The sequence below is a fragment of the Peromyscus californicus genome, unplaced genomic scaffold, assembly GCF_007827085.1.
Source record: "Peromyscus californicus insignis strain IS unplaced genomic scaffold, ASM782708v3 Scaffold_7__1_contigs__length_154581171, whole genome shotgun sequence".
NCBI classification, from domain to species: Eukaryota; Metazoa; Chordata; class Mammalia; order Rodentia; family Cricetidae; genus Peromyscus; species Peromyscus californicus.
In genome coordinates this window covers 39,800,118-39,821,379 of record NW_026294595.1, presented here as the reverse complement: position 1 = coordinate 39,821,379, position 21,262 = coordinate 39,800,118, and the positions used below count along the sequence as shown (strand labels likewise).

Here is a 21,262-nt window from a genome sequence, read left to right as displayed (position 1 = left end):
AGGGTCAGTACCTAAGAGTCAGGGACATTTCCATATCTGAGCGTGATCACTCGCTGCTGACAATGTCAGATGCATGACTAGATAATTGTTGGTGTTCATTTCCAGGCAGAACATTGTCACTCTAGGCTTTCTGGTGTTTAGCAGCACTTTAACTCTCTCTCCCTCTCTCTCTCTCTTTGTTGCAGATAATGTGCACTTTCAGAACTCAGCACAGATTGCTAAAGCTTTGGTTAATGCACAAGTGGATTTCCAGGCCATGGTACATGATTCTGTTTTACCCTTGTTCATGGCCTTTGGCCACCAAGCTAAAAGAAAGGGGTCTTACATATATATATATATATATATATATATATATATATATATATATATATATATATATATATGGTTATTTATTTGGTAAAACCTGAAAACACAGCTGGTGAGTAGAGAAAGGAGCATATTAGTAAATGAATCCTGGACTTTTTCTGAATCTTCTCAAGGGCTGGAGGTAAGCCAAATCACCTATGTCATATAAAATGACCGAAATCATATAAAATAAGGTAATTTACAAGATTAAACAGCTCAAATATCTAATGGTTCTGCAGTCCTGTGTGCATAAGTATAGGTACATCAGAGTTCCTATAGAACCTAGGAGTCACAGAGCAGCTAAAAGGTTCTGTTTATTCAGGAAGAAGCATTTGCAAAATGTGACCAGAATCTCAGTGAATTTCCACAGTTCCATTCAGTTAGAGAATCAGTTGATCTGTGTGTGCTCAGTGCCTGGCACATGAATTCCAGGTTGCACGAAGAATGCAGAATGGGATCAGAGGAGCAACAAGGCCCAGAAGGAGAACAGTCCTTGGTAGCCGCGGTTTCCCGGCTTCAGTAAATGTTTTTTCTCCCTCAATTGCTTGTGTTGGACAGGACTTCGGGGGGGGGGGGAGGTCCTTAGCTTTTAGAAGTTTATATTTTTAAAATATAATTTACAAGAAGTGAGATGAGGTCTTTATGGCCTTTGTTTATTGTGACTTTCTAAAAGAACTCAGTAAATTTATAGCATTACATCATAACCTTTGCCACCCTTACGCAATAATCCTACTTGAATCTCTCCAACAATAAAGTATAAAGTTATGTTACATCCCCTCTTTTTTCTTTTACAATGATGTTTTAAAGTCCTATAAAAGGTACTTATGGTTATATGTGATATATTGCATGATGGATTTTTCTGAAACAGAGAATTAGATTTATAAGCCAAAAGCCTCATTGAGCTTTTGAGCTACCATGATCTTAAGGAAAATTAAATATAGTGTTTTTACATTTCACATGAAAAACCAAAGTGCACAAGAACCCAAGTAACAGACCCAATGCACCAGTTCTGGGACCCAAGACTCTCCATTCTAATCCCCAGGATACTGGTCATTAAAACAGCTCATCCTTTAGGATGTTAAACCTACAATTAAAGAATATAAAACAGTACTGGATGTTGATAAGAACTCTACTTTTTCCTGCTCCAAATGTTTGCATGCAAACAATTGTATTTATTCAAGGGTTCTTAAAAGAACCTTCCAAAAGTATTAGGAAACGTACTGTGACTTTAGAGCACAAGAAAGCCAAAGCTAGACGTGTTTTGTAGCTCCAGGAATGAAGTGTGGTTCTTTCCTTTTGTTGCAGTGGTATTCTGACCAGAACCATGGCATATCATCTCACAGATCCACGAACCACTTATATATCCACATGACCCACTTCCTCAAACAATGCTTTTTTTTATCCGACTGAATCAACGTGGGTATTAGCCTATACCCCAGTCTGAAAGCTTCACGTGGATGACTTGGACCGTGAATATTGTAAAGGCCGCTGATAACTGCCGAGGGCTCAGAAGTTCCAGCTCAACACTGTTTACATTTTCTTACACTCTGGGAAAGAAGAGAAAAAGGGAGCTATGCGTCTCACTTTGGACACAATGTTTTATCTCTTGTTCACTTTGGGGGAAATAAAGTCAGAAGCTCAAGTTCTGTCATGTCGTTTGTGTGCACTAATTTCGGGCTATGTGCTCTACTGTGGAAAATGCTTCTACAGGAAAAATACATGACTAGTATGGTGGTCATAGATGAGGATAAACTAGATGCCGTTTGGGGGTTTTGTAATGAGAACCCCAAATACTGGGACAAATAGCACAGAGTACAGAAAGGCACATGAGATATCGGCACTTTCTGCTGTCCCTCCAAGAAATGTTTATTAACTTTAATTCCAAAGATTTTCCCCATCATTGCCAAATGTGTTAGGTAAGGATAAAGACTTTTGGTTCAAACCTCCTTTTAAGAAATAAATTAAATCTGGAAGTGATATTGCTTTGAATCTCTGTAGAATTAGTAATAAACTCTACCTTAGATTACTAAGTAAAACTAACAAAACTAAATGGACAACAATCTCTAAACAAGGAATTTTTTTTAATCTATAAGCGCTCTCTGAAGTTTTACACTCTAAAGTTCATTTCAAAGACCAGAAAGCTACAATGACTATCATCAATTAGAACCTGTGGGTAGCTTACCATCTCTGTGATTGCCTTGGAATTTAAAAAGAGCCATACCAGGATACTAGCAGACACATGGGAATGAATTGGAAGCAGCCCCTAAGCCTCTGTCTGGAGGGCAGTTCATTTATGTTTCCCAGTTTTGGATTGCAAATACCCTGGGTACTCCACCTCTACCCCAAATTTAAGTCTTCCTTTCTGGTTACAGGTTCCATGTCCTCAAAGCCTCTTTTCATTTTTACAGTTGAAAAAACCAATCCAAGCGAGGAATAGGTGCTTGAAGGTTCACAGGTCACAGTATTTTCTAGATTTTTCAGACACTTCTCATCCCCAAACCCTTTCTACTACCCAGTCTTGAAAACTTCTCCCTCTCACCACACAGTCTTAACTCCCACAGAGACAGGACAGCAGAGTAGATATGAGCTGGAAGGCACTTTACACATCCAGAAGACTGTCTCTCAGCACACAGAGTGGCTGATGTGCTGGGCCACAGAGAATGCTAGTCCCTGAGTTTCAGTCCTCCACAGCACAGTCTCTGAAGCAAGCCCAGAAGGGTCTTCATTGTTTCCCAGCTTGGGAGAAGAGAATAACCAGTAGGCATTTCCTAGCAGTACTCTGCCTAAGAGTTACAGACAAGATGACTAACAGAAATCTTACATCAACGAGTTTCACCTTCTTGTGGGATTTGAAAAACCAGTTTCTATATTAATGTACAGAAAGTAACTTTGAGCCTCAGACCTTTGCTTCTGTGCTCACAGAAGTGACTTCCAAAAGACAAATCCAATCAGGTCATTTCCCTACTTAGAAATATCCAGAGATTCTCCCTGTTTACAAAAGAATCTTTAACCTCAACTGCACGGCACATGGACACATGGAGCCTTTGACAGTCTTTCCCATGCAGATTTTTCCTAACCTTACTCCAGTCATCGGTCTCCATAAGACCTGAATTTCTCCTACGAAACCATATTCCTTCATATCTCACCATGCTGTGAAAATCTAGTGTCACCACTAACCACTTGTGGCTATCTTCATTTAAATGATTAAAAATGAGATGACATTAAAATATAGCACTTTAACCATACTCGACACGTGGAGTAGTAAGTACCATGAGAGATACTGTAGACACAAGCTACTTATATCAGCACAGGAAGCAGTAATGAACAACCATACCCTAGAGCCATGTCCATGGCCTGAATCCTACAATGTACTATAACAGAGAAAGCTCACTAGCAGTTTATTAAATTTACACCTCTATACTTATGGGAGACAGAGGTTTTCTGCATCACTTTTAATGGAGCTTAGCCTGACCCCCTAGATAGAAGCATCTAGGTCTTCCCTGGGGCTTTTACTGTATATGTTCATTCATTGACTGGTTCATGCAACAGACATTTGTTGAATCTGGCTGTGTACCAGACATTGCAATACACTGAGGAGCGAAAGGCAGGGATTTGACTAGAAATTCTTTAATATTTACATTTTATTCTGCCTCACTAGATTATCCTTTGGGCTTGGAACAGTAGAAGGACTGAAAAGGACAATGGGAGCTATTTTAAGTAGAAAATGCCCAATTAAGTGGATACTTCTAGAACATTGTACTTCTTTTCTTTCAAAAAAGGAAAACACTAAAACTTCTATTTTTTCCACATTTTGCTCTGGGATGTATTTGGAGAGGGATGTCTCAGTGTTACAAAGTGCACATACAAAGTACCCACCTAACACAACCAAGAGTTTCATCAGTTCATTCATTAACAGATGCAAATCACTATTTGATGTTGTATGGTGACTAAAAGAAAAACAAAACACTCATACACAATAAGAGGAAATCATAGAAGTATTTAAAAAGATAATCTCATTTCCCCCACTGTGGTACTGGCCCTCCAACCACTTATAAAGATTTCAAAGTTTTAAATGATAATGCAATATTTCTTAGAGAGAGTGAGGAAACAGAAGCAGGTGCATGAGAAATTTGGTTAAACTTAACACAAATGCAGGAACTTTCTACTGATGTTTTAATAAAAAAAAATCTACCTCAGAGTACAAAGTGTATTATTTATTTCCTTCAAGGAGCATGTACTGACTCTCTGTGTTGGCATGGTGTGTGTACTTCAGGGGTTACAAAGATGAATGTATGTGACAATTTCTCCATTTGTAGACTGTTTCAGGAAAGGCGACTTAACGAATCTGATTTTCCCAACATTTAAGCATTTTTTCAGAAGCTGACAGATCTTTATGCAAATGTTGTTGCCAAGCTGTTTGTAATGGTGAAATTATACTTTGACAGTAACTCTTTAAAATATATTAAACCCAGCTAAGGTTTTTTTGGAAATGTTGCCAATTAAGTGACTTTAGTGAGCTTCTTGATGGTAATGTAATTAAAATTCAGATGTTCTAATTGTTTAAAAAAAATTAGTTCTGGGAAAGTAAAATAAGCAAATGTAAAATGAATTAGGACTAATTTAAATGGTGATTATGTGGTCTTCTTAGAAGATTGTACCAAAACAATGCTTTCAATTATGCTGTTTGTAAGGGAGAAAGAAGGTACCTAACAGAGATTTCAAATTGAATCAATAAGGCAGATATTCTGAGTTTACCCAATAAGACAGACTGAAAGATTGTGAGTGCAGTAAACCCTTCGCAGCCTGAGAAAGCCCCCATTGCAACACTTCCTTGGCATAATGGACAGGTACCTTGGCAATTTGATGTGGAATAATTTTTAATTCAGGGAGAAATTAGTGCCTGGACCTCACCAAGCTATTCAGGGAGAAAATGATCTGGCTTTCAGGAAAAGCCTCTAATGACCACCTGCTCAGATCATTGGCATGCAATCCCAGCATGCTGCTCACAAACACTTCTTTTGACACACAGGTAATGTCTTTGGCAAGCTAGAGCGGTATGATTCCATTTCATTGGCTTCTAATTAATACTCCATTACTGACTACTTTCTTTAAAGAACTGTTTTGACACCCTACGTTTTAACAAATATTTGTTGGTACAGCATGGCATTCTTTGCTCTGTGGGTTCTGGACAGCCTGTGTTCTGTGAATGAGAGAGAGACACAGTCAAGCAGAGGTCACAGCACAATGGCCTAACAGCCCAGCTTCCTTCTTTGGTAATTACTGTTCATTGATCTGCAGAGACATAGACGTCTGTGCCAGTCATTAATTGCTGGGAAACAAGAATGTTTTTCACTACAATAGAAAGTAAACTTTGGAAATATATGCTTTAATAAAACACATAATAGAGCATAAAACTGATCAGTATATATAAAAAAATCCACTCACACATGATTTAAGTTGCTATTGAACAATGCTTTCAAATAGCCTTTGAATGTGTTATAAATGTTTTATATCACGCTGACAGTAAGTTACTTTTCCAATGTTAAGAAGTGATTATTAAAATACATTGTATAAACTCGCAAAGAACTAATAAAAAATTTTAAAAGAAATGATGGCTAAATACAGATTTCAATATATACATCTTTTTGTACCTATAGGAAACATTATTGCTATCTTGTTTCCTTTAGGAGATTAAAGCAATGTACTTTCCATTATAGAAAAATCCTTTTATTTCAAATTAAAAGCACATATCACATGCCATTCTTTTAATACAACCAGTTCATAAAGACTCACTTTAGAAGAAGTCCACTATAGACAATAAGGTCATAGGAGCCAAAGTTAGAATGCCTGGTTTAAATCCCAGTTACTAGCTATATGAAATGCGCTAACTTTAATACAATCTCGCTGTTTCCTTTTCCTTGAAAGTGAAGCAGACATAATCATACTTCCCATTCTATTGGAAGCTTAAAATAGATACTATTTGTAGAACTAATGCTGTCTAGCTCATAGGAAATTTTGTGGTTGTTTTTTAACACATAAAAAAACCTTTTCATTGTTTTAAAAAATGTAACTCTTGGGAAATTGATAGCTTGAGTCTATAGTCAATAATTTCTTTCTCATATCAACAAGTTTAATATGGGTTAGAATCCTTACTCATTTATATGGAATTCTCCACATACTTCTAGAACAATGGCCATTTAGGAAAGACTAACATTAAGGCTGTAAGTCTCCAGGAAGCTCACCTGCCTTGGCACTTACCCTGAATACGGATTTACTCTTTTATCTCAGCCACTATCTGTCCGCAAAACCTAATGTTTGATACCACCTTTAAGGTCTGACGTGTGATAATCACCTTGGAGGAACACAAACTGCCAGAGCAGTATACAGGTGAAGGCCCATGCCTCCACTTCTTGTGTGGTTCACAACACACTAGAGAGACACACTTTGATGACCTTTGTGAGTTTTGTTCATCAACCTTATTTTGGTCTTAGAACCTAGGACATCTTTGATCTGCTTGGCCCTTGGTTGTGTCCTTATCTAGGTCTCAGCTTAGATGTCACCGCTATTGAAAGAATGTCTCTGGCCACCAAGTTTAATGTTGCCTTTACCACAGTCAGAACCGTTCACCCACATTCCCTACTTTTGCTTCCTTGATAGTACTTAGAGATAACAGAAGTTATCTTACTTATGTGTGTGTGTGTGTTATTTTGTCCTTTCAAATACCAGAAACTTCATCTGTTACTTATCTCTCTACCTCACAGACCAATACGGTACCTGAAATGAAGCAGGGAAAGCTCAGTGAATATTTGCTGAATCAATCCCCACATTCTGTGCCTAAGAAGACCCATGAAATTAGAATGTTTATGTAAAACTTTCCAAGGAGACATAGTTTAGCCTTCCTGGAACTTAGCGTGTCACAGAACTTTGTTGCATTCCCTCCACCACCACAAACACACACACATACACACACACACACACACACACACACACACACACACACACACACACACACACACACACACACAAAGAAGAGTATGGAGGAAAATCCCTGAGAAACATATGGCCCACAGCAGAACAGGGTTAAGGAGGATGGGAATCTTAATCAGAGATAGAAAAGACATCAGCCTTTTAAACAAAAATAATTTGGATTAGGAAATGGAAGCAGCCTACTTCATTGTCCCAACTTAGACACTTGCTGACTCTTGATGAGTCACTGAAGGGGCGCCACACACTGAGGACGCTTGGCAACACATGTTCAGACTGTAAGACGTCAGATGAGTGTCTGATGTGCCATTGAGGAACCCAACAGCTTTGACTTAAAAACACTTCTTCCCTCGAGGTTTTCTTTGGGGTATAGAAATCTTTACCTTTTAAAAATACTAATTTTAAAAACATATTTCCCACTGGGGCAGATGAGGGCAGCTTGTGCTCCTTCAAATGGTCAGGATCCAAACAACTGTTCTAGTTCTTCTGTTGTAGATAGAGCTTCTCTCTTCCTAAGGCTCAGTTAGTCCTTCCCTCTCTATGCCATAGGGGTAGATCTATGGCTTTCAGCTCAGTATGAAACATTAATGGGTCTCTTTCATGTTCTATTTTTAGGGCTGGAGTGGAAAGGCTTCATTGGATAGGAATCATAGATCCCCCAGGAAATAGTTCATCTGACTTAAGCAGCATTGGGAGAAAAATATTTTCAGTGGTCCCATAGTAGACGAGTCTGTTACACAAACTTTACTTTTTAATCACAAACACACATATAGTCTACACTCGAAAGAAGTAAAACACACTATTACTTAAAGTAGAAACAGATACCTGTGGGCCATTTAAAAATCCGCTCTCCTGGTTGTTTCTTTTTGAAGCTAGGAAGGGCTAGAAGAATCAGGCACATATTTTTGTGCAGCAGCTGTGTGAGACCGTCCATCACCATCACTATCACCACCATCACCATCCACCACCTTCCTTAGTGAAACTCATTCAAAAGCCAGTTGAAAATCTGGTAACTAAACTATTGGGCAGCTTGGCATAGAGTCCCCTGTTAAAGTCTCCTTTGAGGCCAAATAGGCAATCAGAAAGAGTAAAGATACCCAGTGACCAAGGATGGTCAGTTACAACAAGGTCTCCTCCACAAACTGATGCTGGGAGGTTGATGAGCTGGTAGGAACATCTAACAGCATGAGAACTACGGTCTCACACAGCTGTTGTACAAAAATATGTGCCTGATTCTTCCAGCCCTTCCTAGCTTCAAAAAGAAACAACCAGAAGAGTGGATTTTTAAATGGCCCACAGGTATCTGTTTCTACCTTAAGTAATAGTGTGTTTTATTTCTTTTGAGTGTAGACTATATGTGTGTTTGTGATTAAAAAGTAAAGTTTGTGTAACAGACTCATCTACTATGGGACCATGAACTCTCTACTGCTCCCATGTTGTCATGTGATAATGTCAATGCCTCTTTTTAGATACTCTAGAAAAATAATAGTGAAGTGCAAAGCCTTTTCAGATTACATATTATTGTCATTAGTCAGATGCTGAATACAGGGAGGAGATTGAGAAGTCGGGCAGGAGCAATATAGATGCAGTGATGATACATGAAATTCTCCACAAAATATAAAATTAAAAGAATCTAGAGTCTCCATGAGTACAGCCTTAGTTGTAAGGTCTTTATTAGCAACTGTTAAAACTTAGGTACCATCAATGGAGTGTCACTAAGTAGTTGCTCCATAAAGATGGATAGGTTGATCTTACAATGAAGCTTTACACTTCTCTGTAATGGAGTGGTTATTGCAAGGTCTGGAATTTGTTTCAGTTTCAAGGTCTGGCTCTCTAATCTTCCTGACATCTCTCCTTTACTCCACAGTGGCCTTCCCGATGTCTTCTAACAAATATCACCCCTGTGCTGTACAGTCCTATGCCTGCTCAACTGCTGACTCCCATACCATCACCATGGAAACAGAGGTGGGGGAAGAGTGGGGGTATGCTTTCATGATATCACTTAGGAATGGTACCCAAATTGGCATGGGGTACATCATGGCAACCTCACTCAGACTGTCAGAGAACAGGCTCCAGTCAGAAAGAAGACTGAGTGTGTGAAGCTGAAGTCTCGTTTCTTCAAATTACGTTTTCAGAAAGACAAAAATAAAACTTCACAAGAGTCCCTGGAAAAATGTCTTTCAGGTCTGAATCCCTTTTCAGTTAATAGCTATCAATTTTTTATTTTAACAAAAGTCATGCATACCTACAAGTTGCCAAGGCACCTTCAACATTTATTATTTGCTTTTAGAAGTTACAGTATCAAGAGCCATAAAATATTATTTACCTAATCTTCTTAAGTGAAAAGGTCAAGTCCTAGGAAAAACACAGTAGGAAATTCTTCTATTAGATCCAGGATGCAGTTTTACTTATTTATTCGTGTTTTATTTTTTAAAATAATTATGAATTTATCAAATTTTACAATGCATATTAAATATTGTAAATAGAAAAATGTTCACATCAGACTTGTGTCATATTTCCCAGAAAATATGTAAAGTCATAGAAACTATGACTATATGGCTAACAAGTGTAACTTTTAAAAATATATAATTTATTCATTAAAATGTCATCCATTTTTGGAAAAGATCTGAACACTTATTATATACATGGTTATGTATTTGTGTAACTTCTATAGATATATTCTTGTATTTATATCTATGTATGTATATATGCACACACATAAAGAACTCTTAGAACTCAAGAACAAAAAGATGAACACAATTTTAAAATTGGCAAATGTCTTCAATGAACCTTTATTTAAAGAAAGTTCACAGAAGTCCTCAATAAACTTAGCTGTTAGAAAAATACAAATCAAAACTCCAATTAAGTACCACTGCAGTATTCTCCATAATAGCCAATAGATACAAGCACCCCAAATGCTTACAAAATCATTGGGTGAAAGGCTGAGCAGACTGATATATATATTACAATAGAATACTATTTAAGCATAAAAGTAGTTTCACATGTCACAATATGAATAAGTAGTGATACATACTAAATGAAAGAAGCTAAACAAAGGGCTATTTGTATATTTCACTTATGCAGAATATCCATAATAGGTAAATTCATAAAGACAGAATTCAGATTGGTGGTTGTCAAAGCATTTGGAGGGAAAAGAAATGAAAAACTGTTTATTGGATGTGAGTTTTTATTTTGGAATGTTGTGAGTTGGCAGACAGCAGATGTGTTGGTTAAAAGCAGTAAACTCCACTGTTCTATTCACTTCAGAGGGTAGAATTGTTATGCAAATTTCACCTGTGTAACTTTAATAAGCTCTGTTTTGTATTGTCTCAATCTTCAGTATAAGCAATCCACAAGAACTTCCAGGTCATCTCTATTAACAGAACAGCAGAGAGTCTGCTGTAGGAGAAAATTCCTTCTGGACAGCTGATAGGTACTTGGCACTTTAATGCTTTGGAGCTGTTTGGATCCATTCTTCTTGCCGGTATACAAACCACAGACAAACAAACAAACAAATAGAAATTACTTTCCTTTACAATAAAAGAAAAAGTTAAGATTTAAATTCTACTTACTTTAACCTTACCTCTACTTAAAGCAGTGGTTCTCAACATTCCTAATGCTACAAGCCCTTTAATGCAGTTCCTCATGTTATGGTGATCCCAACCATAAAACTATTTTGTTGCCACTTCAGAACTGTAATTTTGCTACTGTTATGAATAGTAATGTAAATATCTGATATGCAGGATATCTGATGTGACCCCCAAAGGAGTCATGATCTGCAGATCGAGAGCCACTAATAAAGCTAAGAAGAAACTAAAATTCACCCCAATTTCTTTTCATCCAACATTCATGTTTCATACTTTTCCAGCTCTCTGCACACTCTTCCAAAGATGCTTCTGCACACCCAACCTCAACCTACCCCTTACTGTTGCTGTCTTCAATCTAGACCATAGAAGCTGGGATTCCAATCCTAATTGCTTCTAATACCCTCTGTGAAATTCTTAGCTATTGAAGACAGAAAAAATCCATCAAGTGTTGTACCAAATCTTGTGATTTAGGTAACTAAAAATGAAACCTCCATTGTCACTTTGGGAAAGGAATTGAAAGTTTCTCAGAAAGGTAAAAACTGTGTGATCACACAACCTAGAAATTCTGCTCCTAATTATTTTCATAAAATAATTAAAGATATATTCATACCAAATCTTGTCCACACATATTCAAAATGGCATTATTCATAATAGTTAAAAAGTGGAAACAATCCAAATGCCCATCAAATGAGAAATGAGCAAGTGAAACTCCATATTGTGAATACACTGGTGTATTATTATTCAGTCATTAAAAAAAATTACTGGTTCCTACTGCAATATCAATGAACCTTAAAGAAAAGATGTCAGACATTACAGGTTACATGAGAGTGGTTCCAGTAGTGCGGAATGTGAAGCATAATCTAACACATACATGCAGTGTAGATTGGCAGTTGTTAAGGGCTCAAAAAGAGGACAAGAGAGTGATTGCTGAAGAGCTAAGGCTTGCTCCTTTGAATGATAACAATATTCTGAGGGCAAGAATGGTCAGACAATTCTATAAGTGTTCTCAAAAACACCAAATCACATTTCCCAGTTGCCATTGTTTAACATTTTAGAATCTTCCACTTGGCTATCTGACATCTATGAGTAGATTTAGACCTAGAACAGATTCTAAGCGGCTTAAGGGCTACATGGAATAAATGGCAGCTATTTCTATTCTTAGGGATTTTGCTTCTCATTCATGAACTGAAAGAAAAGCCTGGCCTTAGTCAATGAAAATATTTTACATTCCATTCAAATTATTATGAGTTAAAAGACCTAGTCTACATTTGGTTCAAGTGAAAAACAAAAATAAATTCAAGGAATATGCTGTCATGGTGTTATGTGCTGACCGCTAGAATGAATATTATATTTTGCACCAAAACAGTCAGTCAAATGTACTTTCAAATTTATCATTTTTATTTAATAATTTTCATCAGTGTCAACTGTCCTTGTCGAGGATAATAAAATCTTAGCTGAAAATTGATAAGTCAAACCGTGCATTCAGATATCCAGTGCAGCATTTTGTTTTGGTCTTGCTTTATGCCTAGAAGCTATGACAAAGAAATGGAATAGTCATAGTTGTTGGTTTCATATTGACTGGGCTTATGGGAAAGGCTGTTGGTGACTTCAGACCAGACAGATGAGAAAGCAAAAGAATTCTCTTCAACTTTAGAAAAAGCCAACAATTCATACAATTCCTATCTTATTGTGGTCTATCAAAAGGAAGGGATTTTGACTAAAATGGGAATGGAAAGGGATTCTTACTGACATAGGAGTGAGAGATCAGTCTGTATTTTCCCTGCAGCACAGCAGCAAAGAAGGGTCCTTTCAAGGGACCTTTCAGCAAGGGATGGTAGGACTGAAAAACTTCAGCCCATTGACCACAGAGCAGATGACTTCGGGGGTTCATCAGGCAATGGAAACACATGAAATCATTTTCTAGGTTTGAAAAGATAAAATAACTAAATGATAAATTGAACTTAAATAAACAAAGCTCCATTTCAAACCAGGCAATGGGCTCTGTGGATTTCAGCAACATCCTCCATCGTTTTATCACTTCAGTGGCACCAGAAAGCCGGTCCTATCTTCACGATCCATCTGATTACATGTGACTTGGCGACGCTGAGCAAGTCCCAGGCGGGGGCAAAGCTGATTACAAAGCGCAATGAATAGACAACAGTGTTGATGACTTCATTTTACATTTTCTGCATGTTTTTAGTATTCAGATCTCAAATGTTAAATTTTCTAATGGCTGAAGTTACTTCCTTTCTGAGAAGACTTTGAAAATGACAATGTTTTAATTGGTTCACATTAAAGACTCTGAGAAGCTTGAAGAAGAAGAAAAAAATCTTTCCAGATGAGCAAGAGGTTGGATAAATGTAATGACATATGGTTTGTTTTTTTATAGCTACAATATGCAAAAAATAGTAGCAGCATAGCACATGTATTCAATGATATATATGTATTTATACACATAAACATATATTCTGCTTATACATTATGAAATAAGATTCTTTTGTACAAATGTGACTTTTATTTTCTTTCTTTCTTGTTCTCCTTAGGAATAAAAATAACAACTGAAACTTAGAACAATTTTAAACATCTCATTATACAGGGGATCTTACAAAAGATAAAATCAACAACTGATACCACACAGTCCCTTGCACAGACTCGTAAGTAAGTTGTCTACAGGGTCTCAGAGCCTCAGGGTAAGAAACTGTCCATCCATCTTATTAGGGAGCTTCCCTTCCTCCACAGGCATCCTCCAAATCTTTCCAGATGGTCGGTCATGAACTGATTCTTAAATATCTCTCAGGAAGGGTACTTCTCACATCCTCTGGCTCACTTAGAAACCCTCTGGAAGCTCTTCCTTTGCTGTCCCTTCATCCCTTAGTCCATTAAGTCACTCATGAAGATGTGAAGGGCATCTGATCATCATATTCTACAAACTGATTTTAAATTTTTTCATTGTTTTTGCATGACTTTCAATCTTTTCTTTAATCTTCGAATCTAAAAGAAAATTAATTGGCATAAACATTTCCCTCAAACATCACACAGAAGTCTCTTTTTTTAATCATTAATTCCTATTTTGACAAAGCCTTTCCTACAGAGAAGAGCATTTTAACCCACATAGGGATCTTTGCCACCAGCTTCCTCTGGACTTCATGTATATACCTCATTTCTATTCAGTAACTGGGGGAGGGGGAAGCTCTCAATTTCCAAAAGAATTGGTGAATTGGTGCTTAGATCTCATTCCTAACAAGCATCTATCATAGTTTCATTTTAACTGTTTGGTATGGAAAATGTCATGCATATGCTACGTAAGTAGAACCACATAATACATCCCATATGTTCATCACCCATCTGAACATTCCCAGTTTTGCCTGCAATGTTATCAGTGCTTCCATCTAACCCTTACACACCTTTGTATGTATTTGAGTGTCTATATTGATTCAGGTGAAAACAAAAATAAAATCAAGGAATATGCTGTCGTGGTGTTATGTGCTGGCCACTGGAATGAATATTATATTTTGCACCAAAAGTAGTCACTTTACATATACATATATGTAAAATTTACAACACTTGAAATCATTAACTTTGGCTTGGATCTTTTGAGAATTATTGCAATAAAGAATATTGTTTTCTTATCAGAAAGTTCCATCCTAGGTAATTTCTCCTGACCTATTCCAAGAAAAGGCCACAGTTTGGGCCTTTTATTAAAACTTTGGTTTTGCCTGTTTTTGAACTTGCGTATCTGGATCCACACAGGATGGCACTTACTTCTGTGTGTCCAGTCTCTTTTACAATGCACATTGTCTGTATAATTCATCTGTATTGTTGTGTGTAGTCATTGTTGGAGCCTTGTTTTTGAATAGTATTCAACTGTATGAATTTATGTCACAATTTATCGATTCTTTTTCTTGCTAATGAGTATTTCAATTATTTTAATTCATAACTAAGATTAATAAGACTTCTTTGATCATTTACTACAAGCCTTCATCTTCCTAATGTGGTTGTACTCCCTGTAAGTTGAATTTTATTTTTGAACCAAATAGTGAAAGAATCACAACTGACGTGTATTGAGAAGACTTCTTCCTACCTACCACTGACTACTGTACAGCTCCACACTGTATCCTACAGATAAGTAAACTTTCATCAGTTGTTTGAGTGTTCTTCCAATATTAATGCAATTATGAGTAAATAAACATGTATTTGCTCTCCTTGTAACCCCAAAAAAGTAGTCTGATATATGGTTATTCAATGCTTCTGTCTTTTTTAATTAACAACCTCTCGGGGTCTTTCTGCATTGATAAATAGAGACTGCCTGCATTGTTTGTAAATGGTGCTGTATGGATGGCTCCTTGGATAATTGCTAACATGTTGTGATTATGCAAAATACTACAACAAAGCCTTCCCTACATAATTACAAGTATATGTAGCATTAGTAGTGCAATTAAATTTCAAAATAGTGTTTTAATCTTGCTGGGCTAGAGTCTATAGGCATTGATAACTTTTTAAACATTAACAACTTGTCCCCCAAAAGGAGTCATAACACATTGTATTCTGCAAACAATACAATATACCCTCCCTCCTGCAGACTTGCTGCCAAAATGCATTATGAATCATTCCCAGACATTTCAGTCTCAATATCCTCAAGAGCTGTCAAAAATCAATGCACAGCAACCTCACACCCTCCATGACATTTGGCTGAAATGAAGTCCTCAGCAGGACCAGCTACATAATTTGTGCAAAATAAAAATGTGGCACCTTGTTAATAAAAATCTCAAGACAGTAAAAACAGAGGGATTAAGTCAAGCATTGGGCCTTCTAAACATGTGGTTCGGTGTATCTGCATAGACTGAAAACACATAGAAGTTGTCCTTTATACTAAGCCTCGGGAAAAATTTCACTATTTATGTGCCTTGTTTTACCTTAAACATTGGTGCAAAAATCTTTCACGATATTTCATAGCATAATCATTTATTTTATTACAGATAAATAAAATCAACCTTCCAGGAAGGCAAATCATCTTTCTACTACTGGCAACCAAAGGTACGCCATGCTACTCCCAATAGAACAATTCTAGGCAACACCCTCCCAAACACACAACTACTCTGCTTCACGACCAAGTTTTTCATATTAATCTTACGCATACATGCCTACCACTTTCACTGTCTGGCATCTTAATATTTGAACAATTGTAATGATGGGAATTAGAGGCCAAGTAGAAGCCAGTGTTAAAGCTACCATTGGACCTGCACACTCAAACTGAGTGTAATGATTGTCTTAGCACCCACATTGTCTCATAACACAATGCCTTTTAAGAAGCTGATTTGATCCTCCTAGCATGTGGGGGAAGAGAAGTGTATTATATAGAACACCCCCTGAATTATCATAAGGCTCATCTTCATGGTGTCCTTGCCTCCAAGAGCCAGAATTAGTAGGCTGGAGGTAGAGTTAGAGAAATGTCCTGGAAAAAAAAAAAAAGAAGCTGGGGATGATTACTTCTAACATAACAGAAGGCAAATAAGGTGGAGAGAAGAGAAGCGTTGTGTAGTGAGATACTGAGAGAAGGTTTTACCAAGATTCTGATGCTATATTTATGGCTTTTAGACATCTTAGATATTATTTGCAGAACTCCCTGCTTACGGGTGCTTCACAAACTGATAGTATCTGAAAAGGAAGGAGAGAGAGAGAAAAATTAGGAGAAGAGAAAATGAGGAGGAAAATGGACAACAGAATAATAGGAGCAGAAACATTTAATAAAGGTGTGGCTGTCATATGCCTGAAGGTTGTAGTCATAAAGAGCAATTCAATCTGTGCTAAACTGTTCCACACTTTCAAGTTTATTACATTTGTCTTACTTCTGCTGGACCTTGAGCTGGACACCATTCTCTGCTCTTTCACCCCATCTGCTGGTTCTGCCAAGAGCTGTCCTTGGATCATGACACCAGCAGCACCCATGAGAAAGGGAGACAGATAATTTTTTCAGCTGTGCTTTTTTCAGCTTAACCTGTTCAGAGAATTCCTGGGGGCCTTGATAAAATGCAGATTCTGACTCTGTAAATCAGATCTGGGCCATGGGATTTTCCATTTTTAATAAGGTCTCATGTATGTTGATACTTGGATGTCACTCTAGGTACCAGGATATATATCATCAATAATGACTAGCACAAAACCCCTCAGTAAGGTCTCCCAACTGACATGGAAACTGATACCTGTTTCTTAATGTATAGCTACACCTACCCATTAACTTAATATACTTACTGAAGAGTTAAGTTCATCCTGAGTACTTCTGCAGTTGCTTCAGTGGTCTATTTCCATATAAGTCATCAATCATAGCATGGAGTTGACACATTTGGATACTGAGATCTAGTTGGGAAATGCTATGATGATATTGTCATATAGAATATAAGTTTCACTTTAAAGAAATGCTTAGCCCCTGCTCTCTTCTTACAAGTCAGCAATGGAGTCACAAAGAGAATGTGTGGCTTGGCCAAGGTCACACAGCTTATTGATGACAGCAGAAGGAAAATCTATTTATGATCACAGGAGTATCATGCTGTCTGTTAGTACATCCTGGTTATTTTACATTTTCTATTTCCTTCTGTTGAAATGACCAGAATTGTATCTGCTATGTACTATAATTAGTAAGGACCTATATACATATCGGAAGTTAGAAACTGTGACAGCATGTATCCCATCTCAATAGTTTTCCTCACATATCTTTCTTTTGTATTCTAGTGCCCCACCTCTTCTCAATAAAACTGGATTTAAAACTTTTTCACAGGATGAAAAAAAAAAAATAACCGCTAGACCCTCTGTTATCGACATCATGTACCTTGGGTATTCTCTTTCTGCGTTCTCCTGTGTCTCATTAATATGGCACGCACTACATTTTAATTGACATTTTAAAACTCTACACGAAAAGAATACAAATGTATTCCATATGAAGTGGATGAGTGGTTTTTGAGATGTGTGTGCTAGTGAGTGATTTGTTTGCCTAGATGAATGATCAATCAGTTATTCGGGAACTCACGAGGGCTGGATAGCCAATCAAGGGACCATAAGACCCTCAAATGAGACTCGGCTCATTTGACGTCAAAATTCACTTCAGAGAAGGTAAGTGGGTCTTCACGCCTGACCGAGACTGGAGGGTGGCTTTCTAAAGTGCCCTTTCCATCCCCAAACAGAAGGCACAAGAGTAAATACAAAGTTTCCGGGTCTCTGAGGTCTCATCCCAGTGTCAGCGCAGAACGCAGATGAGCAAAGTGAGTGGGCGGGTGAAATCATTTGAACAAAACCCCATTATTTACAGATGAGAAATTTATATTGTCAGCGTAATATCTGCGAGGCTAAACAGCCTGGAGAATATATAAAACACAGCACCCTGGTGCAGAAGTGCAGAGCTTGGGCACAGAACACATCCAAAGTTCCCAGGTGGGCTCCCTCGGTCTGCACCTGCTCTCAGCTCAGCCACACAAGGTAAGAGGCACACTGTGCACCCGTGAAGTAAAACCTGTTCGGAGGGGGTGGGGCAGTTCAGTATCTTTAAGTATTATAAATTAAAATAATGCTTTTTCAACTTTTACTTTATTGATATGAGTATGAAGGACACAATTTAGATAAAAATATTATTGACTAGATTTATAACTACTTTTAACATAATGATTTCGCAAATTCCTTAGAGAAATAATGTAATGCAGTCATAAAATAGGAAGGAAAACAAGGATTCAGACCAATGCACTTGTTACAATGAGAACAGCATGTTCAAATAAGTAAACACTCTGAAAAAAATAAATATTTTTTCCTTGGATTTGATAGATGCACGTGCTGCTTTGAACAGAAGGGGCTTTTTAATTTCACAAGGAAAGTGTGCAGTATGAGATTACAACAGCAATTTTCTGTATCAATTAAAAGTTCTGTTTTCTGAAAGAAGATATTCAATATCATCTTTCAAATATCCAAATATCTAATAAATGCTTCAAAATATCAAAGCCTTGCATCAACCCTTTGTAAATAAAAGCTAGTATCCTTGATGCAAAGAACACGCATCCTTGGTGCCTGGGGATTTCTTCATATGAGTTATTAACTAACAGCTATTTACACCATATTGAGGACCAATAGTTATAAATAAAATCCACAGTAGCTACATCTGGAATGGAATCCTGTATATCTCGTTAGAAAGACAAATCATATATTCTGAAGTATCTATTTGACTTCATGAAGAAAAAGCTCCAATTCACAAACACCAGAAACGGAGTCAGCCATCAAGAAGAGGGTGTTTTAATACGCTCTAGGGACTCCTTAGGAAAGGAAGTAGAAAATATTTATGTGCCCTACAACACCACTGTATTTTAGGAAAATAATATAATCTCTACTTTACTACATCTAAGATTTTTTTCTAAGACTTTTTACACAGAGGATAGTACTGTGTCTATAGCCTCCTTTTAATTCTGATTGAAAAATTGTGGTAGTTTTTGTTTGTTTGTTTTTTCAAAAATCCCATACTCTTTCTTTACGCTAGCTACAAGAGGAGGGAAGTAACTGAAAATTCCTTACTGAATAAAATTTTGATGTTAAAATAATATATTTAATTCTCAATAGTATTAAAACAATGAATTAATTATATTATGTCTCTTTGCAATTTTGTTAACTTTTAAAAAGTGAGTTATATCAAGGACCTCTTTGGGTTGCATTAGAAGACATATGTTCTTACAATGTTACCTGCTCTAAGTCTGCCCCTGATAAAGATGACTCGGGACATCACATAACCTTCAGGGACCAAATTTGGGTTGAAGGATTTATCTAGGACTGAATTGGCATTTTTCAGTCTTTTACAAAGGCTTTCCAATGGTGTTATAATCCTAAAGGGAAGTCCTTGCCTTAAATCTTCAATATTATAAAAAGATGTTACCTGTGAGAGGTACAATCAAAGTCATTGCCTGAAAATATAACAAGCTTGCAAAAGCTTGCCAAGTAGTTACACTAAAGCATAGAAATGTGTCAAAGTAGCAATTTGATGCTGATGACCAAGAAGAATGAATGTATAATTTCTATTACGTTGCTTTGTCTGATTGGCCAATTCATCTATGAAGGCTTATTATTTCAGAACATTACTACTGCAGGTATGACAATTTCAGTTTTACTGCCAAAGACAGATAGTAAATATGGCTGAGATGCTAAAGAAAAGATTGATGTTTTAAAATGATAATATTTGTAAAAATCCTTATTCCAAACCAAATGTCATTTGCTAAAAATACTCATTTAATTTATTTATGGAGAAACATAATGAAACTTGGGCTGAAATTCCCATTTCTCGAAAATAAAACGGAGTTGGAAAGTGGCAGAGAGCAGCCCTTAACACATAGTGGACTCAAGGTTTCAATTCAGAAAGCAGAAGAGCTCACTCCATCCACAGAGGCATCCTGGCCCACATTCATGTGGATCTCCACCCTCATCATCACACACTTGGTATCTTATGTTTTCACAGGGTATCTGTGTTTGACAAACAGAGAAGAAACCAGGTGTATGCTACAGATAGACCTATAGTGTCATTAATAGGAAATGTCATTTCCTAGACTGAGTCTAATTACCAGACAACCCAGGGACTTCTGGGACTTCAAAAGCAAGCACTAATTTTCCCTAGGATTCCAATCTTTAATTTCTTAGTTGTGATTGTTCAAGTTGCCAGGAGCATTAGTTCTTATTGCAAATTGCTTGTCTTTAAAATGATTTTTCCTTTAATTTAGAACAGGTCAAAGCACCCTAAAATACCTCAAATCTGTTGGCCGCTTTATAATTACAAAGTCTAGACCAAGTTACACTATTTAAAATATAAATGAATAATACATCTGAACCGACAGCTGGTATGCCAAGTTGTAGCCCGAGGCAGCTTTAAGATGGTTGAAATGCAGTATAATGTAAATGCTTGGAAGTGAAGGACGATTAATTGAAAGCCAGACTGATAGTGAAGGGGGTGGCGTTATGGATAAGGTGCCACTCAGGATAACCATATGCAGCATATCATCCTCAGAGGGTATTTTAAATGTTTATTGTGGACACTTTTTTATTTCAAGTCTGGAAATGAGCCTTCTAAACATTAACAGAACTGTCCTACATTAATGAAATGCCTAATAAATAGTAGAACATATCCTTTGTGTTATTTTTTGCTTATCAAAATTCATGGAGAGATATATTCTACTGAAAATTAAGGTGGCATTGGAACTGTAAGCAGAATAAAATTGACAAGTATACCTTTTTCTGTATGTAATATTTACTTAGTCAAAATTGAACTCATTTGGACTCCCTGCTCCCCTGTCATTCCCCTACCCCCTACTCTGTGCTTCAACAGGCAGAAAAAA

The 21,262-nt window shown here is 37.0% G+C and overlaps 1 protein-coding gene across 1 annotated transcript in view; it reads left to right on the top strand.

Moving 5' to 3' along the window:
• Positions 1-1,987, top strand: part of Fap (fibroblast activation protein alpha) — a 74,049-nt gene extending 72,062 nt beyond the window's left edge. Inside the window, exons 25-26 of the mRNA XM_052725457.1 lie at positions 186-259; positions 1,651-1,987. Coding sequence (XP_052581417.1) covers positions 186-259; positions 1,651-1,755 — 179 coding nt within the window. The 3' untranslated portion in view covers positions 1,756-1,987. The remainder of the gene's footprint in view (positions 1-185; positions 260-1,650) is intronic.
• Positions 1,988-21,262: the final 19,275 nt, after the last annotated feature.